Source organism: Caenorhabditis remanei, chromosome III (genome assembly GCF_010183535.1).
Source record: "Caenorhabditis remanei strain PX506 chromosome III, whole genome shotgun sequence".
Taxonomy (NCBI): domain Eukaryota; kingdom Metazoa; phylum Nematoda; class Chromadorea; order Rhabditida; family Rhabditidae; genus Caenorhabditis; species Caenorhabditis remanei.
In genome coordinates this window covers 17,514,114-17,536,336 of record NC_071330.1, presented here as the reverse complement: position 1 = coordinate 17,536,336, position 22,223 = coordinate 17,514,114, and the positions used below count along the sequence as shown (strand labels likewise).

The 22,223-nt window shown below is 37.5% G+C and overlaps 2 protein-coding genes across 2 annotated transcripts; one reads left to right on the top strand and one right to left on the bottom strand.

Annotated features, from left to right (window-relative positions):
• Positions 1-474: 474 nt before the first annotated feature.
• Positions 475-6,680, top strand: GCK72_011844 (uncharacterized protein; the record flags this gene model as incomplete). The annotated part of the gene is made up of 12 exons (XM_003103045.2): positions 475-547; positions 1,114-1,554; positions 1,602-1,780; positions 2,018-2,479; positions 2,523-2,659; positions 2,733-2,907; positions 3,611-4,267; positions 4,584-4,850; positions 5,317-5,478; positions 5,537-5,668; positions 5,994-6,101; positions 6,570-6,680. 12 exons carry the CDS (start codon positions 475-477, stop codon positions 6,678-6,680), a joined length of 2,904 nt encoding a protein of 967 aa, XP_003103093.2.
• A 178-nt stretch (positions 6,681-6,858) lies between these two features.
• Positions 6,859-15,604, bottom strand: GCK72_011843 (uncharacterized protein; the record flags this gene model as incomplete). The annotated part of the gene is made up of 8 exons (XM_003102988.2): positions 6,859-7,017; positions 7,459-7,563; positions 7,617-7,790; positions 8,394-8,637; positions 10,493-10,629; positions 11,531-11,672; positions 14,368-14,541; positions 15,537-15,604. 8 exons carry the CDS (start codon positions 15,602-15,604, stop codon positions 6,859-6,861), a joined length of 1,203 nt encoding a protein of 400 aa, XP_003103036.2.
• Between the last annotated feature and the right edge of the window lie 6,619 nt (positions 15,605-22,223).

The following is a 22,223-nucleotide window of genomic DNA, read 5'->3' as shown; positions in this document are numbered from 1 at the left end:
ATTCGCTTAAAGCCCCCCTTTCTGAAAATGCATTTTTGTTCACTTGCTTCCCCAAATTAAGATAATTCTGAGAAATAGGCGTTCATTGATACCATTACCGGTTCCCACATGACTATATATTATCGTGCAACAGAAAAAAAATTTAAGAAAAAAAAAATGTAAATCCCTGTATAGTCCCCGTCCTCCATATACTACTTAGCAACAGCCGGTTATTTCCCATTTTAGTCATTTCTTCTGTAAATATACATAAGTCCCGCCCACAAATGAAAAAGGGCGGGTTGTGTCATTTCTCTTTTGTCGCGTATAATTACATTTATAAATGAGCTTCTTTAATTAATTAACATTTTGAAATTTTTATTTTTAGAGCACTAACCAACAGTTGACATTTTCAGTGTGTGATATTTCCTTATTTCTCCAACATTTTTTTTGTTTTTTTTCAGAATTGCCCAATTTTAAAACTTTTTTTCCAGTAAAATGGATAAAACTCCAATACGAAGGAGCAAATCCGTCGATTTAGATGATCCATTCACACCGATTCCCAAGCTGTGTGAGTTTTGAGGAAAAAGCGGCAAAGGCGCGACAGACGAACAATTTGAAAGGGAAAAACTGGAAAATACGCTAAATTTTAAAAACATAAATTTTCGAAATATTTCAGAAATGTTCTGTAAAAACTTTAAAAATTGGCTGAAAATGGAGATTTTTGATTTTTATATAATTTTCAATTTTTTGGAAAATTTGCGGCCCGATTTCAATGTTTTCTGACTATTTTTGCCATATTTTAGATATATTTTTAAAAGTTTTCGAGTCATTCTTCACTCAATTTTAGTTTTTTTGAGCAAATCGTAAATTTTTTGTTTAGAAATGATGGAAATCACGCTAAAAACCAAAATTTTCGCTGTAAATCATTTCAAAATTGCGATTGTTGGTCTGCTAGCTTTGATATTGGTCTGCTAGTTCTCAGATTGGTCTGCTAGCTCCCAGATTGGTCTGCTAGCTATAGCTTTGGTCTGCTAGCCAGTATATTGGTCTGCTAGTTTCCATTTTGGTCTGCTAAATCTCAGATTGGTCTGCTAGCTATGACTTTGGTCTGCTAATATGATTTTGTTTTTCCAGCCCGCCTCCGCACTCCACGGACGTCTCGAGAGTACGTCTGTCCGTTGAAGACCACGCCTCCCTCCGATTCTTCTGTAACTTCTGAAAACGCTCCACCACCCGAAATCTCTCCACCGCGAAAACGTGGCGTCGACGAGTCCTCCGTGACTCCTTTACACCAAAAAAATGGTCCGCCACTGCTGAAAAAGAGCTCAATGAGTGTGTTAGCTGATGGATTTCGATCGGCGGCGATGCTGAATTTGGAGGGAGAAAATGAGAATGATTTGTTTGGATTATCCTTTCGAAATGAGCATTTATTCGGGAATCAGGGGCATCAGAATCCTCAAAATCCTCAAAATCAGCAGAAGGAACGATCTGAAGAGATTCTGGATCCATCGAAATGTCTGCCTACAAGAGATATGGAAATGTACAAAAAGATTAAGAAATTGGATAAATTTTATGGTATTTTATGGAAAATTTCCCCCTAAAAAACTCATTTTTCTCCTTAGACTGGCAACAAGAATGTCTATCCGACACGCGTCTTCTCAACGGAGAGAATTGTATTCTCTCACTGCCAACTGGTGCCGGAAAAACGTTGATTGCAGAGGTTTTGATGTTACGGGAGGCGGTGGTGAAGAAGAGAAACGCCATTTTGGTATTGCCTTATGTGGCGATTGTTCAGGAAAAGGTACGGGCACAGAAAGAATCTTAATTCGGAAATCTGGAAATGGTCAAATCCAGGTTTTTAGAAAAAATCGTGATTTTCGTCCAAAAATGACACAGATATACCTTGGAAATCGTATTTTCTAGTTTAGAAATTATGAAAACCACGCTAAAAATCAAAATTTTGGCTGAAAATCACCTTTTTTTGGTCTGCTAGATCTCAGATTGGTCTGCTAATCCCCTCAACCGTCACATTTTCCAGATTTCGTCTCTCGCCCCATTCGAAGATGCATTCGGAATCAACATTGAAGAATATGCCTCCAATAAAGGCAGATTTCCCCCAATAAAACGTCGAAATCGAGTGTCCGTCTACGTGGCAACCATCGAAAAAGCCAACATGCTAATTAACTCCCTAATTACGCAAGGTCAATTAAATCGAATAGGAATGGTGGTGGTCGACGAGTTACACATGATTGGTGATGGTGGTCGAGGAGCGATTCTAGAACAATTGCTAGCGAAATTTCTGTATAAAGGATGTGGACAGATAGTTGGAATGTCGGCGACACTACCGAATATCGATGATTTGCAGTTCGCATTGAGGTCTTTTGTGTACAGTACCAATTTTCGGCCTGTAGAACTCACGGAATTTGTTAAAATCGGACAGACAATGCATCAAGTGGCAGGGGACGGAGAGCTCACACCGGCTGGTGATCTTCCTGTTAATGTAAAAATTTGTTGAAAAATACTGAAAATTTTTGAATTTTCAGAATCTCAAATCAACAGATCCTGATGGAATCTGCCAACTTCTCGCTAAACTTATACCCAAGAGTTCCGCTGTAATTTTCTGTCCGAATAAGAAGAATTGTGAGAATGTGGCTGTCCTGATTGCCAAGACCCTTCCGGCGTTAGTAAGCGTCGCTTAACACTAATTAAGCCTAATTATTAAAATTAACAATCCCTAATTAACGCGATTTCAGTCACATCCGACAAGCGAAACGGGCAGAAAGTGAAGCTTTCTTGGAGTCATATCTGACAGATAACGATGAAGAGCGGATGGATTCAGTGCTGAAAAAGTGTATATTGTCAGGGGTGGCATATCATCATTCAGGGTTGACACAGGATGAACGAAAGTGTGTGGAGGCCGCGTTTATGGTGAGCTAGCAGACCAAAATGAGAATTAGCAGACCAAAATGAGTTTTTAGTGGTTTTTGAAGGTCTGCTAATTCTCAGATTGGTCTGCTAGCTTTGAAATTGGTCTGCTAGCTCACCAACTGATTTTCGACAAAAATTTGGTTATTTTCATTTTTTTTCTTTTTCTGGAATCATAGCTAGCAGACCAAAATGAGAACTAGCAGACCAATCTGAGATTCAGCAAGATCGAGTCATTTTTGACTGAAAAATCGCAATTTTAAAGTGATTTTCAACAAAAATGTTGTTTGTTTAGCGTGATTTTCATAATTTCAATACTAAAAATTACGATTTTCAAGGCAATTTCGTTGTTTTCTCGTACCAGGTTGATCGATAGTTCAAAAGAAAGAAATTTTATTAGTCATCCATAAAAAAAACCAATATTGCAAAAAAACGACAATTAAAATTACTTTCTTTTGAACTATCGTTTAACCTGGTACAATTTTTTCCGATACTCAAGTAAGCCCGGTCCGGATGACATGTATGCCATAGAACTCGTTGAGATCTACATTTCGGTATACTTTTCAGCTCATAATATAGAGTTTAAAGCGAGTTACTTTGAAATTGGTCTGCTAGCTATGATTGTGGTCTGTTAGGTCAAAATATTGAGTTTGAAACGAGTTATATCTCCAATTTGCAAATATAATTTTCTGAAAACTAATTTCAGGAAGGCCTCATCTATGTCGTTTGCGCCACATCGACCCTCGCCGCCGGTGTGAATCTTCCCGTCCGTCGTGTCATCATCAAATGTCCAATGGTCGGACGAGAACGACTTGGTAAGGCTCAATATCTCCAGATGGCTGGACGAGCAGGACGCGCCGGATTCGACACGAAAGGAGATTGCATTACGATAGTGAAACAAGGAGAAGAGGAACGATGGTTTAGGGAAATGCTGAAATCTGAAATTCCACGATGTATGAGTTCATTGTCGTCTCTCGAGTCGATGGGATCGTTCATTTTGGATATTGTAGTGCTGAAAATCGCATCGAATTTGAAAGAAATCATGCGAGGTGTTCAATATTCTCTTTACGCCGCTCAAGAATCGATGGATAACATTCAAAAACTTGTTGAGCAATCACTGAAACGACTAGAAGAGCACTATTTCATTACAATCGATGAGACAACTGGAGAAATTACACCATCTGATCTTGGAAACGCTGTGTTTAACGCTGGATTCGCTCCAGATGAGGCGACGCGTCTTCACTCGGATTTAGTGTCATCTCTAAATCAAGGAGTGATATTCTCGTCGCATTTTCATTTGTTATTCATTATTACACCGTATGAGCAAAGTTGTAATATCAATTGGGATCTCTTTTTGCTAATGGTAAGAGATTAGAGATGAGACAGACAACTTTGACAGTTTTCAAATGAAAATGTCCAAAAATAACACGAAATCACCTTGAAAATCGTATTTTTCAGTTTAGAAATGATGAAAATCACCATCAAATCAAAATTTTGGCTGAAAATCACGTCAAAATTGCGATTTTTCACTCAAAAATGAATCAATTGTTTTTGCTCTGCTAGCTCCGATTTTGGTCTGCTAGATATGATTTTGGTCTGCTAGTTCTCAGATTGGTCTGCTAGCTCTAATTTTGAAATTTGCCTGATATCTCTTTCCATAAAATCCTCATATAATTCAGTACAACGCCCTTCCTCAAAGTGAACGAAAACTACTCGGTGAATGCGGTCTCGAGGAGAAATTCATACTCGAAGCGATCATAACTCGAGTGGATCTCATCGCAGGCACGCCTCGTATGCGTCTTTACATCGCTCTAATGCTACAAAAAATCTGGAATCACGAACCAATGTACGCAGTGGCTGAGAGATTCGGTGTGGAGAAGGGATGGCTTCAGACGACGTTGCAGTCGTCGATATCACAGGCGGCGTCGATTGCAAAGTTTTCGGAGGTTGGTATGGAAAAAATCCAAAAAAACCGTGATTTTCGTACAAATTAAAAAAATTGATTTGAAAATCGTAATTTTTGGGTTTAAAATGATGAAAATCAAGCTGAAAATCAGAATTTCGCTTTTAAATCACTCTATAATTGCGATTTTTCAGTCAAAATGATCTAATTTTTTTGGTCTGCTAGATATTTCATTGGTCTGCTAGCTTCTGACGTTGGTCTGCTAGATATAAGATTGGTCTGCTAGATGTGATGTTGGTCTGCTAGCTCATTTTGACATTGTTAAAATGATATTTGAAAGTTTTTGAACAATTCTTCACTCTATTCTAATTTTCAGAACTCAAATTTATAATTTTTCAAGAACAAAATTCAAAGTTTTGGTTGAAAATCAATTTAAAATAGCGATTTTCAGTCAAAAATGACTCAATTTTGTTTTGGTCTGCTAGCTATAATTTTAATTTTTTTTTCAGAAAATCACAACGATGTGGCCACTTCGAAAACTGCTGCCAGAACTTGTGCAGAGGCTGTCTGAAGCGGCGCAACCAGAATTGTTACCTCTGATGACAGTTGATGGAATCAAGAAAGCGAGAGCCGGAATTCTATTCAAAGCTGGTTATAAGACAGTTGGAATGGTAAGAAGGATCTAGGCTCCGCCCACCTGAAATTATCTGAAATCTGAAATTATTCCAGATCGCTCGAGCGTGTCCATTGAAACTTGTTCAAGAGCTCGGCACGATTCGTCTCGCTCAAGCGAAATCAATCATCGCCAGTGCAAAAATGGTACTCCGTGATCAAGTCGACGAGAAAATGGAGGAGTTGGATGTGTGGGGCGTGGCCACAGATAATTTTAGCTATTTTTGAATTTTTTGTTGTAAAAAATGTGATTGCACGCATGTTCTCGTCGGATCTCTCTCCCTCTCTTGTTCTATATATCATTTTATTTATATATTTACGGTTAAACAAAGTTTTATAATTTTTTTAAATTAATTTCTGAAATTTTGAAATCCTTTATCTTTATTTATTACGGTTAATTTCAGCCGACTTTTTTATTTCATCTCCTTTTCAGAACTGACCTTACCTAACCACCAAATTCATTAATTTAATTTGATAATTAATCAAATTGAATTCAAATTACACATAATTCCAGATGGTAAACGTGAAGAAGGGTGTGTTGGTGACCAGCGACCCGGCGTTCCGTCAGCTACTCATCCATTTGGACGATTCGAGACAACTCGGATCAAAGTTTATTGTTAGGGTAAGGAATAGCGAAAGTTTGGAATGAAAATTGAAAAAAAATCATAAAAATTAATTAAAAATTTCAAAAAAAAAGTTTCGATTTTTCAATTTTGATGATTTTTCAGAATTCCTTCTAATTTCGACAAAATCATAACTAGCAGACCAATTTTGAGGACTAGCAGACCAGTCTGAGATTTAGCAGACCAATCTGAGAGATAGCAGACCAAAATGAGAACTAGCTCACCAAAATCGTAGCTGGCAGACCAATTTCAAAGTTAGCGGACCAATTTTGAATTCTTGTCGAAAATGTGACTTTTTCGAAAAAAAATTACTTGAATTTTGGGCCATCGCCAAAGCTCCGCCCACTTTTGCAATTTTCCGCACAGTCTTTTGCATCGTTTTTCTGAAAAATTCAATCGTGCCGCAGTTTTGCCAAAGTGGGAGGAGCAACTTAAGCCCCTCCCACATTTTATCGTATTCATTGCAGGAACTCGACGACACTCATCTGTTCATCGAAAAGGAGATCGTGCCGAGTTTGGAGAGCAAAGTGGAACAAATCATGGAGAACATGAATCCAGAGACTAACGATAACAAATAATTGAAATTTTCTTAATTTCGGCTGAAATTCTTGATAAATGAGACGAGTTTTATTAAAATGGGAATCACAATATTTTGGTTTTTGCATATAAATAGTCTGAGAATGTCTGAGAGGGGGACGATGAAAAGAAGAAGAGGGGAACCCGTTGGAATAAGAAAACATAACATTTCATACAAAATTAGGCACTTGTGCCACGTGGCACAAGATGCAAAGCGTCAAGTTTCGCATTCGATTCTCGGATGAAGTAGCTGACGGACGACTCGGTTTGGAGGAGTTGGACGGTCGCCTGCTTGAACAAAACCCATCGACGGAATTGGTCTTCCGTGAAGATTTCCGACTGGAATTGTTGGATTTTTAAAATTAAATTTGAACTGGCGCGTCGTTGGCGCGATTTCGTTATCTTTAACGTAGAACTGATATCCATAGCACTGGGGCACCTTTGGCGCGTTTTCTCTATCTTTTGCTACTCCCAATGCATACGATCTCAAAATATTGTCAGGGGCGCCTTTGGCGCGATTTCGCTATCAAAATAGAGCTGATATCCATAGAGCTGGGGCACCTTTGGCGCATTTTTATAAGAAACTTCTTATTTTGGAAATCACGTTGAGAAAACTATCACCTAATCGGAATAACAATGTGCTTGAAATTAAGCTTGATCTGGCGCACCTTTGGCGCGTTTTGCTATCTTTCGCTATCCCTATGCTTACGTTCTCAAAATATATTGGCTGGGGCACCTTTGGCGCATTTTTTTGAAAAATTCAGCAATTTGAGTACTCACCAATTCCTTATCATAATCACTCTCCCTCCTCGCACTGATCTTTCTCAAAAAGTCGGTATCCTTGAATCGTTTCTGAAGATATGACTCTTCGGCTCTGGCGGATTGCTGAAACATTTAATTAATTAATTGCCCAACTAACTGCTAACTAATTAACTTACTATATCAATGACTCCATCCTTAATCCGTTCGTTTAACTTGCTCAACTGTAATCGGAGATTCGTCTCAATCCCCACCAATTCTTTGCTTTTGTCGAGATAGCGGCGGACTCGGGACGCCAGATTTTTGTCGTGTTGCTCGACGATTGATAGAAGACGGGCACCGGTTCGTTCGGTCTGGAAATAGGAAAGGTTTCTGAGAAGAAGGAAAATTGTCAGTCATACAGTGCGGAGCAGTAAGATATACAATTTTGTTGTTTTCAGTTGAAAATTGTCCAATTTAGAGAGTGTGTCATGCTAATACTGATTGTCACATCAAGTAAATTTTTAATGGATCATATAGATCAAATGTAGAACTCAATTTATGTAGTTGACAACTTTTTGGTAGGAGTACTCGCTAGCAAGTTACCTATCGACAAAGTAATTTCTCTCTCAAATCGACCAATTTCAGTTCAAAATAGTGTTAATGTCTTCAAATGACCATAAGTCTCTAGGCTGCGTTCGTACAAAAAAGTTGTCAATTACAAAAATGGAGCTCTACTTTTGATCTATATGAACCATTAAACATTTTCTTGGTGAGGCAATCAGCGATACCGTAACACACTCTAAAAGTTGGACAATTTCAACTGAACTCGACCAAAGTTGTTAGAATTATGGCCTGTACAAGAAAGTGCACAACTACAAAAATGAAGATACAGTCATGTTACACATTGACACAAAACTTTAGATACATTAATCCAAAGTTAGACCCATTTCCATTAATTAAAATAAAATGCTCACCTCATCCAACTCATTCTCAATAATATTCTTCTCCTCCTCATATGTGCTCAACTTCCTCGACACCTTCTGAATACTCTCGTGTCTTGTCGCATCAAGACGTGCCAAGTCTTGACTACCGAGATCTGGATTACGGTAGCCTTGTTGGAGATTTATGAGTGATGGTGTTGCCATGAAGTTGTTGAGGAATGATGATGTGGTGTGTTGGAGAGGCGATGGAGAGGTGAGAGACGTCATTGAGGTGGAGCTGAAAATAGAAAGTATAAAAATAGAAAGAAACTTTTGAAAAAGTGTAAAGCGCCTATAGTTATGACTATTGTTTGTATACTGTGTCTGAAATCGTAACAAAAGCATTTGAGACATCGAAATGGGCGGTCTCATGATACTGTTTAAAAGAGAAGGCCAGTAATGACTAACTTAAGCACGGCACCCTTCTTACAACCGCGCTCTACCGTAACCGATGAAAATAGTGTGCGAAATTGAGAGACTCAGAAAAAACAAGACAAGGGAATTTCGGGGGAGCGCAGTTGTAAGAACTGTGGCAATCTAATATGTTCAGACTACCAAAATCTAGGAATTGTTAGAAATTCCAAATTTCAGACACTCCCTATTTTCAGCACAATTTCTTTGGTGCTGAAAATTTTTCGATGACAGTTCCCCTCTTCTCTTTTTTTCTTATGATCGTATTCGTACAGTGCAAACAAATAATATTAGTCATAAAAAAAAAGAAAAGAAACAAGAGAGAATGTTATAAGGGAGAAAGTATACAATTGTTGGTAATGATACACTAATTTTTGGAAAAACGTTGGAAAAACTCGATCAGTTAGTTTTTATACCAAGGGAGCTGGGTTCTCATAAGTAGGCGGGAAAAATATCATGTGGACTTTTAGAAGAAAATGATAATGGAAAAATGTGTGGGTGGTTTCAACATCACATAGCAGGAAAAGTGAAAGAAAATATAATGTTTTCTGATGTAGACCAAAATCCTAGCTAGCAGATCAATTTCAAAGTAACTCTCTTAAAACGCAATATTATAAGCTGAAAAATATACCAAAATGTAGATCTCGGCTAGATCTATATCTATGACCTATTACACTATTCTAAATTTAAGATTTTAGATATGAATCGATTTAGAAAGCCAAGAAAATGAGTACATTGTTTTGGAGCAAGGCCAGAAAATCAGTCTGAAACGAGTTAGGAGGTCTGAAAGTCCCAAAAAAGCACATTTTCAGTACATTTTAATTGAAATTCTTCTTCTCCTCGTCTGCACATGTTCCTTTTTTGAATTTTTTCTTAAAAATCTTTGGAAATGTTCCTCTCATGTGCACGACGAGAAGGAAAATTTCTATTGAAATGTCGATTCCTGAATCGAAAAAATCTTAAAATTTGAAAAACTGGTGTCCTTTTTAATGTGCCGCGGGAAAAGTGCCAAAAACCGAAAACAGCAAAAAAAAAGCCATTCTAGCAATTTCTGACCAATTTCAGCCGATCCTTAGCGATCTCTGCCCTTTCCGAGCCGTTCGTAGCTTACCTCAACCGATCTCAACTGATTACTGAAGGTCATTAGCCGATCTTAACTGATATGAACCGTTTTCAACTGGCGCCTAGTAGGTCACAGAGATAGATCTAGCCGAGATCTACATTTTCGTATATTTTTCAGCTCATAATGTTGAGTTTCAAGCGAGTTAGGCCCGATTTTGAAATGTGATTCTCTAAAAATCTATAATCAGAGGCTATGTCTATAATAGAACATAATTAGAACACAAAATTTCAGAAATTTGGAAATTTGATTTTTCTTTGATTTCAAAACGAAACTCTTCCTCCTAAAGAAGGTCGTAAACTGTCTCTTAATGTTTGCACATAAAAAAGCAAACATCATATGAGAGTGATAAGACTGGAATTTATTTGTGTAAGAAAGGTTAATATGTATAGTATACGTACACATACTTATATAGAGGTTTCCAAAAAATATTCATACTATTAGCAGCTTTTACAACTGCGCTCCACTGAAATGCCCTCTCTCTGAGTCTCTCAACAATTTCTTTCAGTTTCGGTAGAGCACGGTTGTAAGAAGCGTGCCACCTATCTAGAAAAACGCTTACCGATTGAGATGGTCAATTCTGAGTCCTTTTGGCTTGATTGGCACTGGAGGCTTCGGTTTGTAGAGGTCGATATCAATGGATCCATTTAACGAAGATGCCATAGAGGGACTGCGCTCGTCGGTTGGCATTGGATGTACCTGGAATATAAGAAATGCACCGCCCGTCTTTTTGATTAACTTTCTCCCTTCTACTAGTGTAAAGGGTACCATTGTGTGCCGACACAAAAAGTGCCAGAGTATATTACTTTACACAAAACTCTTACTGGATGCGCACAGAGAGCCAGTTGACAGCTAGCAGTGAGAATAAGAATTATGGTTTTTTGGTGGCAACTGTTGGTAGAGGGACTATGGAAAATGTAAAATCCAAAATCACTCAAATCCAATTGCAAAAATTTGTTTTTTCACGTATCTCGCTTCAATCTGAGTTTTATCAGCTCAAAAATATACAAAAATGTAGATCTCAGCGAGTTTAATGTCACTGACATAATACGGGCCGGATGGTTGTTTAATCAATATTATAGTTAGCATACCAAAAAATTGAGTCATTTGGGACTGAAAAAGCGCAATTTCAAAGTGATTGTGACCTATTACGGGCCGGATGGCTTCATTGTTAATATGTCTAGTTTGACTTTTTTGACTTTTTTGGGACTTTTTCCCGTAACACGTTTGTAAACCGTCATCCGACTTATAAATCACGGACGTATGGCCAATATCAAGTCAGAAAAATAGAACTTGCTGACTATGAGATATATTTTTCAGCTCATACGATTGCTTTTTAAGTGAGTTAAGATCTCTTGAGCAAGAAATGTCAAAAGGTTTGTCACCAAGAGTCCATCTTAGCCGTTATTAACTTGGCGCATCACTACCGACCTTATCAATTTCTGACCAATTTTAGCCGATCTTAAACGATCTCTATCTATCTGAACCTATACGAGCCGTTCATCAACCGATTTTAACTGTTATTAACCGTCATAGAACTCAATTTGAAGCGAGTTATGCGGCCAGTATGAAATTTACAGATTTCTGAGTGTTTACTCACCTCAACTGTTGGTTTAGCAGTGATCGGTGGTGGTATAGGCAATGGAGGTGCAGCAGCGACTGGAGTCGTCACCGGTGAACTGATGGTTGTGTTGGAGGAGAGTTCCAATGAGCTCATCGAGTTGGAGAATGGCACGGATAATCTGAAATGTTATGCTAATTACTCAGTAATTACTTATTAAAGTAATTTAATACAAGGAATGCAATAAATTTGAAATATAGAAAAAAAACTATCAATGTTGGGTGTGGTCAATAGAGTTTTTGGGGTGACTGATAAGATATCAGTTTTTCAGTCGGTGCCGCCACTGTCACAATATTTATTGTACATATTTGACAATAAGGACAGACAAAACCTTTAATTCCAGAAATTTATTTTAAAAAAACCTTAAAGCCTTTAAGGAAGTTGGAACAAAAGCTTCGAAAATTCCAGAAAGTCAGAAAATGGGCATTTCTAGGCAAAATCTGGAAACAATTGGTCAACATTTCCGGCCTAATCACAATCCACTGACCATCCAACTATAGTAGTATACATGTACTACTAATACTAATCCAGGAAACTGACAAAAGAACAAGGAGGACAGGGGAGAAGGACAGGAAGCTTGTTCCAGAAACAAGAGAGAAAAAGAGAAACAGAAAATGCGGGCGGTACGGAGAAACTTGTCGGATGGAATAAGAATAAGAAGAAGAAGAAGACGATTACGTGAGATCGCAGGAAGCGATGCCAATTATTCAGATCACAAGAAACAGAGATACAGAGAGACGGAGACGGGTAGACAGAGGAATTGCTTGCATTCCAAGCGCATTTTGAAGCCACTTGGAAGAAGAAGAAGGTGAGATCAAAAATTCATAATCGTGGAAGGTTGACGGAAAAGCGCTGGAGGCGCGCCAGGAAAGTCGCAATCAGAAATGCGGCAATCATACTTCAGCCAGGCATGGTGATTGGAAAGTTGACTGGATTGCGGTGGTAGTAAAACGCGTCTGAGGCGCGCCAGACAAAACAACTCAAAGTGAACTGATCAGCGTTAAAAAGAGTTTGAAGCAGCAGGCTATCAACAAAACGTGCCCAAGGTGCCCTAGCCGAAAATACTCAAGCTTATGGCCATCCTGATAATCAGGGAGATAGACTTCAGCCAAGCATTGTACACTATTAATTGAAAGTTAACTGGATTTTTACAGTAGTAAACCGCGTCTGAGGCGCGCCAGAAAAAAATCAAAGTGAACTGATCAACCTTATAATCGTACTTGCATTGAGCTGGGCCGAGTTTCAGTACGAAAATTGAAAATTTGAATTATAATTGTTTTTTGAACTTTTTCAAAAAAGTCGAATTTTCGAATATTTTTTTCAAATTTAGACTTTTTTGACGAAAATCAAAAATCGTCAGAAATTTAACAGAACACGTCAAAGGTAGTCCAGCCGGGATCTTGATAATGAAGAGTTAAATTTTCATTTCAATCGAAAAGCGCCTGAAGCGCGCCAGTACCCGCTTCTCCATGAGTATCTCTTCAATTTTACAAAACCGCGCCTGAAGCCACGCCAGCCGTATCAATATCATACAGATCAACCTAAATTGGAATCTTTGTTCTCTTTTTCGATTTCTCAAAATGATACATTTGGAAGTGAATTCTCATTATTCTAATATCTCTCCCCCGCCTTCCCGAATATGTAGAATGAGATTTCAAAAGATTTGGCACGGAACGGTTAAAAGAGAATGTGAAATGAACGAAACCGCCTGAGAAGGTTTCACTCTCGCACTTTCGATTGATACTTACTATTGATAAGGAACGGGGTGATTAGAGAGAAGAAGGAGATATTCAGACATTTGGAATGAATGGAGGGGTAAAATGAGGATATGGAGGAGAGAGGAGTCAGGAAACTCTCGAGTGAGACGCATATTATAACTAGTGACCAAAATAAAAACTAACAGACCAAAATCATAGATATATCAGTCCAATTTCAAAGTAACTTGCTTCAAAGTGGCTTTTATGAGCTGAAAAATATACCATAATGTAGATCAAAAATAAGTACGTTTCGTTTAGTGGTTGGATGAAATAATCAGAAATCTTTATTGAAACTTGCTGGAGCGGATTGGAAAAACTTCAATTCTCGACCAAATTGCATAATTATAAAAATAAAAATCTTTAAAAACCGTCAAGCTTCAGTCAGCCTGTCCATGGAGTCAGTGTGGAGATATGTATGGGGGCGTGACCTATATCATTGGAAAGCTGAGAAAACGGTGATTCCGAATATATCTGTTTAGTTTTTGTCCTAGAGACCTGGTATTCGAGAAATCGAACATCAAATTTTGTTTGACCTCATTTTTCTCAAATACCAACCTCGAGGCAGACACTGAATATATATTTGGAATCAGCGTTTTCTCAGCTTTGCAATAATAAATGTCAACTGACCCGATGACCTTCCCTAGTCAGCAACAGAAAACTCTAAGCTTCAATATTCAGAAATAAAACTGACTCCGGATTTCTATCCTCTATACTAAGAAATTACCTAGAGTGACCTATTCCTCCATCAAAAGTATGTCATAGCGTCCTGTCTTCTTCAAAAAGAAGAAGTGAACTAAACGGGATACACATAACTAGGAGTGGAATTGGATGCATAACCGTTTTGGAGAAGAAGAATTCAACCGAATATAACTGAACCGCCCGTTTCGCTGCTTTTTTCTCACTCCCGCTATTTTTATGGTTGTGTATACAGGGGGTTTGACAGTGTCACCTAAAATGCCAGCAACGAAAAAAACGACTCTGACCTAGATAAGCTTTATGACAAATACAGAGTTGAAAACATATTTTTGACATTCTGATAGAGAAAAAAGGAAAACTAACCTCGGTGTAGGCACTGGAACAAATGATGGGTCGAAATCCGGAAGGATTGATTGATAGTCACCGGAATCTATGAGAGACCGGTAGTTGGATGAAGTTTCCGTCGGTGTTGGTGATATTGAAGTTTGAGAGGATGAACTTGATGGGGAGAGGAACGGAGATGGACGGGATAGGGCGCTGGAAATGTTGAAAGTTGTACAATTCAGAGAATTCATTTCAAATTTTGAACTTGATCACTAACAGAAATTATCATAATTCTAACAAGTTTGGCCGTTTTCAGTTAAAAATGTCTAACTTTCAGAGTGTGTCATGGTAATACTGGTCGTCTCATCAAGTAGACTTTGTATGCACTATACAAATCAAAAATAGAGCTCCATTTTTGTAGTTGACAACTATTTTGTACAATCACTCCCTAGCGAGTTACGTATCGACACAGTAATACTCTCTCAAATCGACCAATTTCAGTGCAAAATAGTGATGTTGTAAATGAACATAACTCTTTAGGAAGTGTCCGTGGAAAAAAGGTGCCAACGAAAAAAAAGAGCTCTATTCTTGATCTGTACAATCCATTAAAAATTAACTTTGTGGAACTATCACTGACACCGTAATACATTCTTAAAGGTGGACATTTTCCAAATGAAGACGATCAAAGTTGTTAGAATTATGATCATTACTGTATTAATGTAGCTGTCTTAGAATACGTCGTCAACTTGTGAATGAAATAATGAAACATTTTTGAACCGCCTGAATTAGAACTAGTATGAAGCAGAACTACGCGCGGATCGGAACCGCTCGGATCAGAATTAGTGCGAATCAGAACCACTAAAGCATCAGTCGGTTCTGATTCGTACCAGTTCTATTCCGGGCGGTTCTTATTAGAGACTGCACCGAATCTCTGACTAGGGAATAGTCCTGATGACATTTTGAGTTTTTCTGTTCCATTTTGCTCTAAACTTCTCAAACTGACTTCATGAACAAGACTTTTAAGCTTTTTTTCCGGTCTTTTTCCTGAGAAAAAATTTCACCAAGAATTAGAAAAATAGGGAAAATCTCGGAAAAAATTGTTTAGAACAGTGTCAGTTTTTACATGATGGACACACATTAGCACGGAATTAAAGATACCGTTAAATACATACAATATCTGTCTACTTAAAAATATAAATAACACTCACGCTTCCTCGGCAGCTGTCCGTTTCTGCCGAATCTTCCGTTTCGCTCCAGATGGACTTCTGTGCAGCATTGGACCGGTGTCTTGTGGCAGGAAACTTCGGGATGGCTGAAAATGGAACATTTATATATTTATTTGTTTCCTTTTTTTGTAACAAAGTCTGTTCATCCTCCCCCTCTATCATCTATTCTTCTATTGTCCAATTCCCACAACCCAGAAGGTCGAACATTCGGCCATCATCAAATGAAATAAGAAATAAGAAATCAGAGTCCGAAAAAGGACAGGTGTCGGGTGATGGAGGGGAGAAATGGTAATTAAAGAGGATACTTTTGAGGGAGATGGAGGAGACGGAGAGAGAAATTCATTTTTACGGTTCAACACTTCTGAGAAAGAATGGGAAAAAGAAAAACGGAAAAGAGAGATGCTTCAAACATTTTATTGAGGAACAGTTTATTGCAAGCACAGAACTTAGGACACCCAAAAACTAGTCTAGTAAAAAAGGCTCAAGAATGTATGTATTTAAATGCTAAGCAGATACCATAAAAACATATTTTTCCACTGCCTTCCAGAGAAGATTTGAGGAATTTTTGAGACTCTTAAAAATTCACTAAAAACCTTTTCTATGGATTCTGTTTACTATTGTAAATGCTATACTAATCACGCTGATTTTAATCAGAATCGCGGAAAACGTCCTGGAGAATACTAGTGGTGATTTTGAGCATGTAGAAGGTGGCGTCATAATACAGGTGCCGTTTTATTACAGTTTTTACCGTGAATCATAGTGAGGAAAACTCAGAACTAACTAGGGAATGATCCAGAGACATAAGCTTTCAAATTGGTTTATATCCCAGTAAATACTTATGAACACCCTGATTCCGAATATATTATCCATTTTTTGCAGAACGGTTTACTGTCCCGAGATAAACCCATGTTAAGTCATTGAAAAAGTTGCGTTTTTTTTAAGATATCAACTTGAGATCCAATTTTTCCAACTTTTTCTTTTTAATACGGAAAAGTGAATAAAGATTGAAAAAGCATATTGTCGAAACAAACTTTCTTGACATTCGGTGTTTGCGGACCTAAGTTGCCGCGCTCAAAATAAGCCACGCCCTCTTTCCGTTGTATCGGCTATGATATTAGTCGAACTCCCCGATCTTTTCTGAATATATAGCCGAGATAACGGACAGAGGGCGTGGCTTATTTTGAGCGCGGCAACTTAGGTCCGCAAACACCGAATGTCAAGAAAGTTTGTTTCGACAATAGTATTTTAAAAGTCCTGACAAGGGAACCCCAAGAGGTCGAAAGTTTGGAATCGTTCCAAATTGCTACCAGGTATTCAGGACAGCTTGAATAGGCATATCCCAAATTTTTTTTTGTTTTTTTTTTTGAGTTAATTGAAAATGCCAATGTACGTATTGAACATTCCCTAGTAAGCAGTCCCGGTAGGCTTAAAATTATGGATTTGCAATTTTAAGAATATAAATCGCAGTGAGCAGAATCTTCATGCAGACCCACTACCCAAAAAACACAGTTGAAATGGAGATTGGAATGTGAGAAATTCGCTTTTTCATTCATCTTCCACCCATCAAACAAGGGGTAATAAATGAGAGAGAGAGAGGAGGGAGACGAGGTGAAAATCTTGTTCGAATCTACCAGAATCAAGGACAAAAAACACAATGAATTCATGGCCAGACAGCTGTGTGTGAGAGAGAGAAAAAGGGCATGTTGATGAGATGAGTCAAAACTATTTTTTTTAATTCTCAATTTGGTGATTCATAATTTTGCAGATTCTATGTTTTAGTAGATGCTGAGAAAAAACTGGTCTGTCAGTCCGGATGTCCTCAAAGTCTAAAAACCAAAAAAGTTCCAACAATGTCTCTCATCTGCCTGTCAGAGTGATGGATCACTTCTATTCCCGCGCCTCACCAAAAAAAAGAGACCAAAAAAGTGAAAATGAAAAAAAAACGGAAGCATCTCAAGGCAAAAAGAGACCGCCCGTGTTTTTTCGACGACCTTTTTCAATTTCTTAAGTCAACATTTACTTTTTTGAAACTTTGAGCTACGGCTCACAGGCTTCAAACATCTGTTGTTCGGGTTACGCGCCAGAGGCGCACCAGATATAGGCACTACTCATTTGGATCAACTCAAAAAAGACTAAAACGGAAATTTTCAAAAAAAAATGTTTGCCAAAAAAGTCCAGTGAAAAAGTTCAAAAATTCAAGACCCTGAACTTTGCAAGTCTACTTGAAAACGCGTTAACGGCACGCCAGATTTTAAGGTTTTTTTTATAATAGGCATAATATCTCAGTAGAACAGGACATCTAGACAAACCGATCCCCTTAAGCTCCGCCCCTTTTGTAATCCAGTGGAGCGCACTTTGCACCCTCCGAACCTTCTAGGAACAGAAAAGAAACAGGAGGAAAGAAGAACAAATAAAAATACATATGTGATGTGAAATTTTGCACACACACACAGATGGATATAATGTTGTTGCTGTTCGTCTCTTTGTAGATGACTCATCGAAAAGAGAGAGAGAGGGAACAAATAATAACGACTTATTTCACTCTCTCTGCGCAGATCAGAGAGGAGGAGAGATGGAGAGAAAAAGCACAATAAATCTCTGTCTTTTTCTTCATTTAGGGGAAAGTTGAAAGGGGGTATGAATCATATGCAAATTATGAAATGGAGAGGCAGAAGATGTATAGTTTAATGAAAAAATGAGTGGTGGCTTTGAAAATGAAGAATGACATACCGACAACTAACCTACGTAACCAAAATCTTATAAATAAATAAAAAAGAACAACTACAGTAAGAGTCAACCTCAAATCCACTGAGTTGTACAAAATAGAGTGAATTTTGAGCTGTTCCTTTCTAGGGATTGCCCGTACAAAAAAGTTGTCAACTACAAAAATGAAGGTCTACCTTTGTTCTGTATGGTTTACTAAAAATTTACATGGTGGGACAATTAGTGACACCGTAACACATTCTCAAAGGTGTATAATAAATGTGCAGGCATGCAATTTCCTTACAGTTCTTTTCGGAGGCTCTGAGACCGTGTAGAATTCAGAAATGTCCGAAATGTAAGCTATTGTTAGTCCAGAAACATTTTATACCTAGGAAATACAGTAGTGAACAAGAAAATCAAAATGCTACGATTCTCGAAATGGGATATTTCGTTAATTTTTAGAAATCCAAAGTTAGAAATTTTCAAATACAGGACATTTATAATCAGTATCATCTCAGCACAGTTTTGACAACTGCGCTCCACCGAAATTCTCTTGAGTAACAATTTTCTTCGGTTTCGATAGAGCGCGGTTGTAAGAAGCGGGTCCTCCATCTCAACACCAAACCCAGTTCATTTACCAAAAAATAAATCAATATTAACGGATCAAGATCACTAGGAGAAACCTCACAATTGAAAACGACACACAAAAAACATTTGGTGTTGGCGAATAGAAGCGTAAACATCTCTCACCACCTACTACCGGAAGCTTCGGGGAGAAAAGTGCCGACAGCTTTTTGAATGACGCTCAGGCAGCAGGAAAGGCGGCTTTTCCGGAAGAGAGACTGTTTGGAAATTGGTGTTTGGAGCAAAAGAGCAAAAGACAATGTGTATGTGTGACACGTGGCAATGAATAGGTGGATTAAGTTGGTTGGGTGAGCATGAATGGAAATTTCGGGAAGAGAAGATGCGGAAGATCAAGTGGAGAGAGGAGAAAAGGAAGAGATATTCAAAAAACAAATATTTGAAATCTAATGTTTTCATTTGAATGGTCGGTGAGCTGACCAAAGGTTAAGCAGACTGAGATTTGTTACAGTAGACCGTAGTTAACTAAGTTCTACAAAGTTGCCTAAGGTTAGCTAACAAGGGAAATACACGACGGACCGAGTTGAAAATTTTCTATAAATTGGATCATATGTAATTTCGACACTGCGGATTCCAAATCTGCAAGAAAAATTTGCAAAACGCTCCTCTGGACCGATTTATGAGCCATCAAACTTCCCAATGTTAGCTAACTAGCAAAGGTCATGGAGAAGCTGAGAAAACGCTGATTTTCAATTTTTGCCCTCGAGGTCTGGTATTTGAGAAAAATGAGGTAAAAGTTCTGAAGAAGGTAATACTTTGTTATTTTTCCGAACTTTGGTCTTGCTTTTCTTGAATACCAAAACTCAAGGGCGAAATTCGAATATAGATTTGGAATCAGCGTTTTCTCAGCTTTCCAATGATATAAGTCATGTCCCATATCTCCGAACATGACTCTCCCTAATAAGACCTAAACATACCAAAATTTTTAAAAAGCTGGAAATTCAGGATTCATAATTAAAAAAAGTTTTGTTTTCTCCCAGACTATCTAATCAGAGAAAATCAAATAAATGCCCGCTATCACTTTTCTTTTCCGACTTCCTGCCCCGTCCTCCACTACAATATATTTTCTCGTGTTGGCGGATAGATCAAAAGTGAGAACGGGAAAAGGAAACAGTGTACACAACCCAAAAAACTTGTCCGATTTGTTTCGGAAAGATAATAGAATGTAATCTCGATAATCTCCTACTAATAGAACTTTTTTGGGTGGAGAAGGGACGGAGCGGACTGAAGAGTTCGGAAATTTCTAAATAAAAAGAGGTTTCAAAAAGTTGGATTTTGAGAGCTGACACTGTGAGAAACTTCTTGGAATCGGGAACTTTGGGGTTTCGAAAAGCCGGAATGTCAAAAAATGATTTTTATAGTAACGGAACTTTTCAAAAAAGTCACAATATTTGGGAACTTCTAAAAATCTTCAGAATCTCAGAATTTATCCATAACAGACCAAGTTGGAACGGCTAGAAGTTTTATTTTTAGAAAAATGTTTATTCAAAAAATGATTATATCGCCTTATACAGTAAAACAGAAGTTGGAAATTAAGAAAAAGAAAACCGCATTTTTTTTCAGGAACTTTTCAGGAACCTAACTTTTTACCGGCCCGGGTGTCAATACAAAATTTTTTTGAATTTTTTGCAAAAAAAAGTAGAAATTTCGACTATGTATCCAAATTTCGATTAAAGGAGGACTGAAGTCATATTTTTTTATTTCAGATTCTGATACTTCAAAAAATTCTGAGCAACTTTCACCATTGGAGCATATGCTAAAAATCGCTCTAAACACCCTAAATTCACGTTTTCCCGGCTCAAAAGGAGCCTAGATGGAAGAGTTTTCCCATGCGAATTTTTGCCCCTGTGTAGTCCTCTCGGACAAAATTATTTCTTTTTATTTCTCGATTTTTTGTTTTCTTGATTTTTTCAACAAAATTTCGTGTTTTATTCAATTTATATCGTAAAAAAATAAGAAAAAACACGAAAATTTGTTTGAAAAAGCAAGAAAATGAGAAATCGAGAGATAAAAAGAAATAGTTTTGTCCGAGAGGACTACACGGGGGCGAAAATTCGCGTGGGAAAACTCTTCCACCTAGGCTCCTTTTGAGCCGGGAAAACGTGAATTTAGGGTGTTTAGAACGATTTTTAGTATATGCTCCAATGATGAAAGTTGCTCAGAATTTTTTGAAGTATCAGAATCTGAAATAAAAAAATATGACTTCAGTCCTCCTTTAAAAGTCGCATTTATATACAGCACCGCTCAAAAGTGTATTGAATTTTGGGTTTTTGACTATGACATAATTTCTAATTTGCCATATCGCTCTGAAACTTCGAGAAAACATTAATTGCAGTAATTCGGTAATGAACACAAAAAATCTGGATAAAAAATCATGTTTCAAAACTTTTTTGCACATTTTTTTAAATCCAGGCCGAGATTTCGAAAATGCGGTGAACTCAAATTTAGCAAAAGTCCCCAACAATAAAAAACAGAAAAGATATGGTATTCCAACACAATAAAACCCTCTCCTTCCTTTTTTCTCTTTTTGTTCCGTTCCAACACCGCCCGTATATATTTGGAACTATCTCTATTTCTCTCATCTCTCTTTTCCTTTCACTGTCGATTATTTTTTCATTCATTCAACATACAGATGTTCAAGTGGCCTCTTCTCTTCGGATTCTCATTATATACTGGAATAAAGAGAAATCAATCAATAATTGTTGGATGAGAACAAAAAGAGATAAAAAGTTGTTATCAGGTAGATCTATATACATACAGACACGGAGATAAAAATGAATGCATTGCGTAATCTGTCTTACCTTTAGTGGTGGTATACCATTACTTGTTCCACTCATCATCATTTCTATTCTCTATTTTTTGTAGAACTCTGGAAATATATATAATAGAAGTTGAGAAAGAAGAAGATAGATAGGAAAGGAAGAAATGGGTAATATATCAGAAAATGTGAATGAATGGAAGAGTGAGTCAGAAAAGAGATGGTGGGTAGGTGTATATGGGCCGGCACAGTTTTCTAAAGAAGGTGGAATCGAAAGGAATTATGAATTGAAGACGGTAGGAATTTCATTATTGGATTATTCACAAGCGGCGAGAAATTATTTTTCACAAATCTCAGTTTAGTGTTGGTCTAACAGCGTTTTTCCCCTTTTTGCACTTTTCGACATGCCTATGTAAAAAAATAAGAAAAAACATGAAAAAAAATACTTTTTTTGTCGTTCGTGAATAAGGATAACTATGTATTAAAATACACTTTTAAATGTCAAAAAAAAAGAAAAAAACACAGAAAAATTCAGTTCTGATTAAATATTTAGGTATAAAAAGGTT